Source organism: Garra rufa, chromosome 1 (genome assembly GCF_049309525.1).
Source record: "Garra rufa chromosome 1, GarRuf1.0, whole genome shotgun sequence".
Lineage (NCBI taxonomy): Eukaryota > Metazoa > Chordata > Actinopteri > Cypriniformes > Cyprinidae > Garra > Garra rufa.
Genome location: NC_133361.1, coordinates 23297956 through 23308880, shown reverse-complemented (window position 1 = coordinate 23308880; position 10925 = coordinate 23297956). Strand labels below are relative to the sequence as shown.

The 10925-nt window shown below is 38.9% G+C and overlaps 1 protein-coding gene across 1 annotated transcript; it reads left to right on the top strand.

Annotated features, from left to right (window-relative positions):
• The first annotated feature begins 1399 nt into the window (after positions 1 to 1399).
• LOC141297980 (inactive tyrosine-protein kinase 7-like) lies at positions 1400 to 8099 on the top strand. Its single transcript, XM_073828507.1, has 4 exons — positions 1400 to 1616; positions 1908 to 2168; positions 6987 to 7256; positions 8032 to 8099. The coding sequence occupies exons 1-4, from the start codon at positions 1400 to 1402 to the stop codon at positions 8097 to 8099; spliced, it is 816 nt and encodes a 271-aa protein (XP_073684608.1).
• Positions 8100 to 10925: the final 2826 nt, after the last annotated feature.

Sequence of the window (10925 nt, the reverse complement as noted above, 5' to 3'; positions counted from 1 at the left end):
CTAAATAACTTGTCTGCTATTAATATAATACTTAATTTAGAAATGATAAAGTGATCATTAATAAATTATGAAAATGCATTTATTATAAATCAATCAATCAATTGTATTTATAAACTGCTTACTACTGTCTAATAATTAAGGGTTAACTAATGCTTAACTAATGATTCATAGCTTGCAGTTATTATTAATAATTCTTTAGTCTTATTACCTGAGCATGTCTGCCAGATTTGTAGTGGTTATATGCAGTATACAGTATGTGAGACATAACAGTTTGAAACCAGTCATTTGAATACGATTGTCAGTCCAGAAAATGTTCAATATGTAGGCTATTTAGCAGCTTGAAAAATCAAACATTTTCATAGGCCTAAACAAAAGTGAAAAAGCAGTGCTCCCTTTGCTATCACAGAAACTGTCAACTGTCATCAAGTCCAAGTTCAGTGACTGAGCTCTGCACTCTTGAGAAAACTGTTATAATAATTGAAAAAACTCTGTATAATGCACAATAAATTTCTTATTCACATTGTGTTTATAATTTGGTAATGAAAGGAATCACAAGCATACAGAATTCGATAAGCTTGCATTTTGAACTCTTATCAGATTCTTTCTAACTAAAACACCACTTTTTGGCCATTGCATTCACATGCTCAGCAGACTTGTTTGTGATTGGCTACAATAACCAATGCTTCAAAAAACAAACAAAAAAAAAACATGTGAACACAGAAACCTTTGACACTCTTCACAGAGTGCTCAGAAAAAATACTCATGAATGTTTAAAATCAGTCGTACCAGATTGGCTGGTATTTTTAAGATTTCAGTATCAACATACTGAAGTACCAGAACTTTTGACAACTTAAGTACTCTCATTGATTTTATATTGACAGATTTTCCTACACCAAATCTGACTGTGCTGCCACAGAGTTCATTGTTTATTGGAGACTCAGTTACTCTGAGATGTGAAGTGAATCAGTCATGGGAACAATTGGAGATTCTCTGGAGTAAAAACTCAAACCCTGAATCTACTGAAGCTGCAAATAAAACAATCAATTCAGTGAAAGTATCTGATGGAGGAGAGTACAGGTGCAGAGCACAAAGAGGAGATCATTACACATATTACAGTAAACCAGTAACAGTGACAGTATACGGCAAGTATTTTTCCTCACATAATGAACTGCTCTGAGAAAACAGTAAAAAAAATTCAATGACACTAAATCAGTGACTATAAGAGCTATAGAGAACAACACTTCAGTCTAACATGATTTAGCATGTGTGATTTACAATCAAGTAACTGCTCATTAAGTTAAAACAGCAAATTGTTTTCATTGTGAATTGTTGTCATTGTACAGAAAGACCAAAAGCCAAAGTGACCATTAAACCTGATCAACATGTATTCAGAGGAGAGATGGTCACTCTCAGATGTGACATTTGTGGTGAAGGAGTCATTAGCTGGCAGTACAGCTGGTATAAAGACAGTTCAGTCAGTGTTTTCAGGGATCAACGGGAACACACATTCAGTTCTGTTAATGAGTCTGACGCAGGTAAATACTCCTGTTATGGAGCAGAGAGAGGAGGATCACGAACATCAAACATCAGTGATGCAGTTACACTGACAGTATCAGGTGAGTTTTATCATTCCTTTATACACACGCACAAATGTTAATATATTTTTAATAAGTTATTTGTCTATTTTAGCTCCCAGAGCAATTTCAAGTGCTTATTCACAGAAGTGTTAGACCTTTCACTCTTTTCATTGTGTTTAGTATACTGGACTTAGCCCCATAACTACTGCTAGCAGCTATATTTTTTTATACATTGTCTGTAAAATAAAAATGCAAAAATATTTACCAGATAAAGGACAAGATGTTCTGTCGGAAAAATTCTCTCTAATCCAAAATACTTTATATTGACAGATATTCCCAAACCAAATCTGACTGTGTTGCCACAGAGTTCATTATTCATTGGAGACTCAGTTACTCTGAGATGTGAAGTGAATCAGTCATGGGATCAATTGGAGTTTCTCTGGAGTAAAGACTCAAACCCTGAATCTACTGAAGCTGCAACTAAATCATTCAATTCAGTGAAAGTCTCTGCTGGAGGAGAGTACAGGTGCAGAGCACAAAGAGAAGGACATTACACACATTACAGTGAACCAGTAACAGTGACAATATACGGCAAGTATTTTCCTCTCATAATGAACTGCTTTGAGAACACAATGAAAATAATTCATAAGGCAAAGAATAAGTGACTATAACAGCTATAGATAACAACACTTCAGTCTAACCTGATATATAGCATGTTTTACAAAAAAAAATACTTTTTTCATTAATTAAAAACAATGTTGTGATAACTTGCTCCTGGCACAACAATCAGACTGAGACATGATGACAGATACAAACATACACAGCAAGCTTTATTGCGCTCTCCTATAACAGTGGAGCATACGGGTATATATCTTTTTCCTGTGCATCACACAGGACCTTTGGATTAAGTAAAACAATAAACATAAAGGCGAGAGAATCTGGTCTACATGTCTACGCACTGTTTTGCCATCTCCGAGCATGACCTGGTATGAGAGAGGGCCCGACACTTTAGCAATGAACCCAGGAATCCACTTAGGTCCGTAACTAAAGTTTCTTGTCAAAACTGCATCTCCGACTTGAAAACTCCTGACTGGCCATTTGTTGTCATGATACTGCTTTTGTTTGCTTTGTTTGTCACATACTTTCTGTTGCAAATTCGGATGCAATAGATCAAGTGTAGAGCGCAGTTTCCTTCCCAACAGCATTTCTGCCGGACTGATTCCCGTGGTGGACTGTGGTGTGATTCTGTAGCTGAACAGTACCCGTGCCACTTTGGATGCCACACTCCCCTCCCCTGCCTTTTTCATCATTGTTTTGAATGTCTGAACGGCACGTTCAGCCAGGCCGTTTGAAGAGGCATAGAAAGGAGCAGAAGTGACATGTCTTATGCCATTTTTGTTCAAAAAGTCCTTGAACTCCCTATTCACAAAATAGGCAGCATTGTCCGAAACTAACATCTCAGGCAGTCCATGATTGCTGAAACTCTTCCTTAGACAATCAATAGTAATTCCTGATGATGCTGTGGAAACAGGATACACATCCATCCACTTCGAGTGAGCATCAATGAGAATCAAAAACATGTGACCAAGGAATGGATCTGCATAATCGATTTGTAACCTTTCCCAGGGTTTTTCGGGCCACTCCCATGGATGAAGTGGTGCTGTGGCTGGTACATTCCTGTGTTTCTGACATGTTGAACAGCACTTTGCCAAAGCCTCAATGTCTTCGTCCAGCTTTGGCCACCAGAAATAACTCCTTGCCAGTGCTTTCATACGAGAGATGCCAGGATGACATTGATGCAGTTGCTGTAAGACATCCTTGTGACCCTGTGGAGGTATGATGACTCGAGCACCCCACAAGACACAGCCCTCCTCTACGCTCAATTCTGTTTGTCTGGCGGCATAGGGTTTGAATTCAGGACTTTCTTTTTGAAAAGCCCCCCCTGTCAGCACCCCCAGTCGTACCTGTGCAAGAATGGGGTCCCTTCCAGTCCAGGCGCGAACCTTCTCGGCAGATACCAAAGGAATGTCCTCCATCATTAATATTCTGTCCTCTGAATCTGTTTCTGGGGCCATGTCGGGAAGAGGACATCTACTCAAAGCATCAGCGTTGGCATGCTCTTTTCCAGGCTTATAAACAATAGTGTACTCATAAGCCTGCATCATAACTGCCCACCTCTGTATTCGCGGTGACACAATTTGTGGAACAAAAAGAGGGATAACAGCGGTTTGTGATCTGTGCAAATGGTGAAGTTCCTTCCAAACAAATACTTGTGGAACCGCTGAATTCCAAAAATAACCCTCTTTGTCGAGCTGCGAGTAGTTGCGTTCTGCTGGAGTGAGAGTTCTGGACATGAAACTGATGGGTCTCTCTTTACCATCCTCCATTCGATGTGACAAAATAGCTCCCACCCCATAGGGAGACGCATCACAGGCCAAGATGAGGTCTTTTTGAGTATCATAGTGCACAAGCACCTCGGGAGACTGAATGAGTTGCTTGGATTTCTCAAAGCCTCGCGTTGTTCACTACCCCAATGCCATGTTACATTTTTTCGCAAAAGGTTATGCAAGGTGCCAGCAAGGTTGACAAGTTTGGCAGGAGTCTGTGGTAGTAGTTAAGTAATCCCAGATATGCTTTCAATTCGTTGACATTCCATGGAGCAGGGGCTTTTGCAAAGCTTCTACCTTGTTCGGAAGTGGACGCAGACCTGTAGCATCCACTCTATGGCCCAAAAACTCGGCCTCCCTCTGCATGAATGCGCACTTTTCTCTTTTCAGCCTCAGCCCGCCGTCTTCCAGTCGCCTCAGTACCTCACTCAGTGTGTGCAAATGTGCTTGATCATTCCTGCCTGTAATGAGAATGTCATCAAGGTATATAGCGACCCCAGGAATACCCTGTAGTAACCCCTCCATAATTCGTTGAAAGATGGCAGGACTGGAAGCCACACCAAAGGGCAGTCTATTCACTGTGAATAATCCCTTGTGAGTGTTCAGTGTTACATATCTTTTAGAATCCTCATCCAAGATTACTTGTTGATATGCATGACTGAGATCTAGCTTACTGTATTTTTCACCTCCTGCTAACTTTTCCAACAGGTCTTCGAGCTTGGGAATTGGATACTGTTCTAGCTTGGATGCCAGATTAACAGTAAACTTGTAGTCTCCACAAATTCTCACTGAATTATCTGGTTTAAGGACAGATACAATTGGTGCCGCCCACTCAGAAAATTTGACAGGTTCCAAAATGTTGTCATTGAGTAACCTCTCTAACTCCACTTCGACCTTCTTTTTTAGAGCATAAGGTACCGGCCTGGGCTTATAGTACCTTGGCACCGCATCCTTGTCCACATTAATTTTTGCTGGGGGACCTGTCCATGTCCCTAAGCCCTCTTTAAACACAGCTTCATATCTGGTCAACACCTCCTGGGGCCTCATTTATAAAACTTTCTTACGCACTGATTTGATCTTAGAGTGTTCGTACGATCAAATCCACGTCAAAGTACAGATTTATAAAAACCGTCTTTGACGTGGAAAAGTACTTATCTCCACGTCAGATTCCAGCTTGGCGTACGACCGTTTCCTTGTGATAATGCCTGGTATTGCTGATAGTTCAGCCTCACTATAATTTGATTTCTTGCACTCCTTTTTACTTGCCATTGTCACAGAGTTTTTGCTTTAGGAATGAGCTCATTTTATATGTTAATTAATTAAGCAGGGGCGTTTCGACGGCGGAACATTCAGCTGCACACAATTCCACGATCATTTGTGATTTATAACCGAATGACTGGCGGACGCATGGATTTCGTGGTACGTTCGTTTTCTCTGAATCGCTCTTTCGATCAAATCAGAAAAGTTCTTAGATAAAATCCCTGAAGTGTCATTGATTCTGAAGTGTCATTGATTCTGTGTTTACTTGATTCACTGCCCCCTGAAGTGTCATTGATTCTGTGTTTACTTGATTCACTGCACTCCAGCATATGTCTAGCTCTTTAATCCAACCCCGGCCCAGAAGGTTTGGTCCATCGGTAGACACAACCACCACATCTGTGGCCCCCAGTATTTTTACTGACTCACCCGTATACGTTTTCAGATTAAGAAAACAATCCTTCAGATCCGGGAGTTTGCCCACACTCCCTAACTTGACATATTCTGTCTTTGACATATTAGTGACACTGCAGCCCGTGTCCACCTCAAAATTGACCACCGTGTCATTCACTTTTAAAAGCATAGTGATTGGAGACACTTTTGGAATTTGAGTTTCTACCACACTGTACATAGTGAAAACTTCTTGCCTGTCACTGGCAGTGGCTTCCGCTGTGTCACTAAAGTGATGAGCTGATCTATGTTTCTCTGTGCTGGCTTGCTGTTGCTTGTATTTCCCCCCTCCCCCTTTAAACTTAAACTTGGTGGAGGGCAAGCCCACTTTGCACATTTTCCTGATATGCCCTTTCTTACCACACTTGTGGCACAGCTCTTGCAGAAAAGCACACTCATGCTGTTTGTGATCACCCCCGCATCTGTAGCAGTTCGGGCGTGGCTCTTAATGCGTCCATTTATTCTTTGCTTCCAGCTTAAGTCTAGCACGTATTTATTTGCCGCCTCTATTGCCTGCTCGAGCTTCAACGCTTTTTCAAAAGTCAGCTCTGGTTCTGCCAACAACCGACGTTGAATTCCACCTGCCTCAATTCCACAAACTAGTCCGTCACGGAGCATCTCCTTTAACTTGTCTCCGTAATTGCAATGTTGAGCAAGTTCCCGAAGCAACGCAACATAATCCGCCAGTCTCATTATGCTGTCTGTTCCGCGAATTAAATTTAAAATGCTGCACAATCTCACTCGGCTTGGGGTTATAGTGTTTTTTTAACAGTTCCACTAACTCGCTAAAACTTTTTTCACCTGGCTTGTCGGGGCTTAGCAGATTTCTCATAAGACTGTACAGTATGTCTGACTCCCCACCAAACTGAGCAGAATAGCCCGTTTCTTTGCAGCATCTTCAATCTCATTTGCTTCAAAAAAATGAGAAAGTACCTCGCAATATTCCTCCCAAGACTGTGTTTTACTGTCAAAAGGAGTGAGCGTTCCTACCGCGAGTGCCGTTGCTGTTTCGTACTACCCGCCGGCTACTTCGTTTGAGCCTCAAAGTACGAGAAAAAACCCCAACACCATCCAGATTCCTCCAAAAGTCAGCAAAAAAACTCTAAACTTTAATCCAATATATCTTTTTCCTGTGCGTCACGCAGGACCTTTGGGTTAAGTAAAACAATAAACATAAAGGCATTACCCACTAAATAAACATTTGGTTGGTTTACTCTTAATCAGAACAAAAATAATAATTACTTGGAACATCACATTCCAAATTACTACAAATGTGCTCTTTTTTTTAAAGTGAAATTTTGTTGTCATTGTACAGAAAAACCAAAGGCTAAAGTGACCATTAAACCTGATCAACATGTATTCAGAGGAGATACAGTCACTCTCAGATGTGACATTGATGGTGAAGGAGTCACTATCTGGCAGTACAGCTGGTATAAAGACAGTTCAGTCAGTGTTTTCAGTGAACAGGAGCACATATTCAATTATATTAATGAGTCTGATGCAGGTAAATACTCCTGTTATGGAGCAGAGAAAGGAGGATCACGAACATCAAACATCAGTGATGTAGTAACACTGGCAGTATCAGGTGAGTTTGATTATCTTTTTATAAACAGACAAACTTTTAACATGTTTTTAATGAGTGATTTCTACATTTCAGATTGATCTTATTTTAAAGTGTTTCTCCACAGAAGTGGTCAACTAAAGGAGACTCAGTGACTCTGAAACTTTCAAATACTGAAGTCTTTATCATCAAAGATTGTAAAATATATTAACTGTTTTTTAACTGTTTTTTCTTATCTTTTTCAATTTTTTCCTCCAAAATTGGCTAACACAATCTTGCAAATATTCAAAATTTTTCACATCCATAAACAATTTACACCCTAAGAACGTAGTCATCATGAATCTCTGCCATTATTTTTCCCACATAAAAAGTATTCTCTGGTGTTGTGTAGACCAGAGCTGGCCAGACAATGAATGCTATTCAAAAAAAAATAATAATAATAATTAGGCTCATTATCTGAGCATGTCTGCAAGATTTGTCATGGTTATGTGCAGTATACAGTATGTGAGACATAACAGTTTTGTATCCAGTCATTTGAATATGGTTGTCGATCCAGAAATTTTGCAATATGTCAGCTACTTAGCAGCATGAAAAATAAAACTGTGAATTAGTGATAGGCCTAAACAAAAAGTGAAAAAACAGTGATCCCTTTGCTTTCACAGAAGCTGTCAATCACTTCAGTTAAGTCCAAGTTCAGTGACTGAGCTCTGCACTCTTGAGAAAACTTGTTATAATCAAAAAAGCTATACATAATGCACACTTAATTTCTTATTCACATTGTGTTTATACTTTTATGTAGAGACCTGCAATCCCACGGGAGTACCGCGGGACCTGCGGGACCCAACGCAACAGAGTGCGTGGGCTTGATGGGCAAGTGCGGGGCGGGTAAAGACTCGTGTGTGTGTGTGTGTGCGGGATGCGGGAAAATAAAATGATTCGCGGGACTCCCGCAAAATAGAAATATCTAAACATAAAATATCTAAAAACAAAAAATTGTTATTCACCTATTTCACAAAAGCTGCAAGAACAACATAAATATGATTAGTAAGCGTGAGAATAGGCAGTTTCGATTTAAAGCTTGTTTGCAGCGTGAGGAATATAGCCATCTGCTGATTTCTGGAACGCATCGCCAATCAGTGGTGTTCAAGTTAAAATCCACTCACTGCTCAAAAGTTTTGCACAGTGCTGAATATTGCTTGCTTACGAATTACAACACACAAAGTGTAGACATTTATGAAAGGCTAATTGTGCATAATATCAATTGTGTTATAAGAGCTTTATGAGATTGCGTACTGAGATGTCAGCTTTAAAGGAGCTTTGTTTGTTTGCATTCTGCCGTGGATGCACGCAGTAGCTAGTGTTTGCTTTTTTGTTAAGAATAACAGTGGTTTGTGAATGTTGATGCTTAGCCTAAATAACAAATATTCTGTCCAGAGCATTTGTGCTGGGATCTAGTGGAACTTACAAGATGTTACAGAACTTTTTCATGTAAATTCAACCGATGTACTGAAAAAATCGGTAACACTTTATAATAACTATCCGTTATAACTAGTTAATAGACCATGAATAAACTGTCCGTTAATGAGTAATAAATGACTTGTTAAATAACAGTTAATAGTTTGTTAATTATTTATAACTGTGCCTTATAGATAGCCAATAGATAGCTTACAAGCTGTTAGTTAACAAGTTATAAATGACTTGTTAACTGTATTTTAATGATTTATAACTATACCTAATAAATTAGTAATAGATCATGAACAAGCTGTTAGTAAATTACTTACTAAAGACTTGTTAAGTATCAGTTAATAGTTTATTAGGACGTTATTCTAAAGTTGTAACTATTCTTCATTTATTAACTGTTAGTAAATGAGGAATAGTTGCAACTTTAGAATAACGTCCCAATAACATAAGCTAATAACCAACACTTAACTAATACATTAACCCTCTGGGGCCGGCTGTATCGCCGGCGATATGAGCTCATTTTTTTTAGATCAGCGCAAAAGACACTAAAAATGCTCTGTCGGTTTTAGTCATACAAATTAGGGATATACATCATTGGAAACTGTAAAGTGTGTACTTCTATTTGTGCACACTCACAAGAACAGCAGAAAGCTGTGCTTTTTTATTTAGAATAAAGAAAACAAACAGGGTGATTTCTGTTTTCTCTGTCCCCGCGAACTGCTTTTAGAAATGCGCCACTTAAATCATTCAAACTCGGTGAATACTCAGCACACAAACAGAAAAGTGGTATCTACTGAAAGCTTGAGATTTATGCTTTTAAACGAAGTAAGTTTTATCAAAAACAAATAATCTGTGATAAATTAATCTATATGAAACCAAGGAGATGTCTAGTCTATCCAGTTCCAACTAATTATCTCTAATGTGACCGCGCCCACTAGCGAAATCTCTTTTGCTATGCAAATTAGCCATGTGCCACAAGCGCGGCAAGGACCGGAGTATCTGTACGCGAGGAAACTCCCACATCACCGCAACAAAGCAACATGACTTCAAGTTCATCTTGGTTACAGTTTGTTTCTGAATGAAGATATGCTGTGAGGAATAAGACTTATATTTACCACGATCATAAGAAGGACGCCATGCGACGCAAACCCAGCAGGAGGAGACATTTACATGAGTAAGTCTTACTTTCATTTTCCTACTAGCTTTCGCTGTTATTTACTTTGACAAAACATGTAGGGGAGAGCGGGGCACAACCTAACACTTTTTGAATTTCGCGGTTTATGTAAATCGACGTGGGGTTCAGAGTACAATTTTTTATCCACGTTATTTTCACACTTGTCTAGTAAAAATATATCGCTTTGTTTCATATTTACAGTGTATACGTTTTTCGTTATTTGCCTCAAAAGAAAGGAAGTGAAACGTGACAACATGCCCCGTAGGTGGGGTACATTGTAACATCTGAGGGGCACGTTGTAACACGACCATATGACAGCTTAAAATGTTATCTGATCGAATGAAAAAAATATACACAACAAACTAAAATATTTTGTCAGTAAAATACATGAGTTAACCTTTTCAAATGAAGTAATGACGTTTTTTAAAAAAATAAAAATGATCTAATTTTGGAGTTTGAAAATGAACACATTGCAACAATGCTTTGAACGGCCCTGATCGCAACACACAGCTGTACAGTAGTTCAAAACAATGTGGACAGATAGATGAAACACATTTAGACATTCAGAAGAACACTCCACTCCTCCACACACAGCTCTCATAGAACACGACACACATAAACCAGCCAAAATGCTTTACATTACTTGAAATAATAACTTCTGAACATTAAACATTGATTGTCAGCCTTTATTCACCTGTTTCTTGAAGTATCTTATCGAAATCCTTAGAAGTAAATCGTGTAAACTGCACCGCTAATGTCACAGAATAGCATAGTTTAATAACAGCGGGGAATATTGTAACACAGTGTTACATCTTTCCCCATCTGCGCGACCGGAGTTTAAAACAGGTTAGTGTCTTCTGCTGGTTTGCGAAGCATTAATAAACCATCTAAACTGATAAATAACAAATTGGAGATAAAAAATAATAGCAGATTTGTCTAATTTTAAATGAATATTTAAAACTGAAATGAAAAGTTTACTTCAGCCAGAAATGTACTTTTACTATGGTAAAATAAATATTCAGTGATATCTTCAAAAGGCTTTTGAATTCTGGCGCTCT

Coding starts and splice junctions, on each gene's coding strand:
- LOC141297980 (XM_073828507.1), top strand. CDS start 1,400: ATGGTCACTCTCAGATGTGACATTTGTGGTGAAGGAGTCATTAGCTGG. Junction 1,617..1,907: donor AGTTACACTGACAGTATCAG/GTGAGTTTTATC, acceptor TTATATTGACAG/ATATTCCCAAACCAAATCTG. Junction 2,169..6,986: donor AGTAACAGTGACAATATACG/GCAAGTATTTTC, acceptor GTCATTGTACAG/AAAAACCAAAGGCTAAAGTG.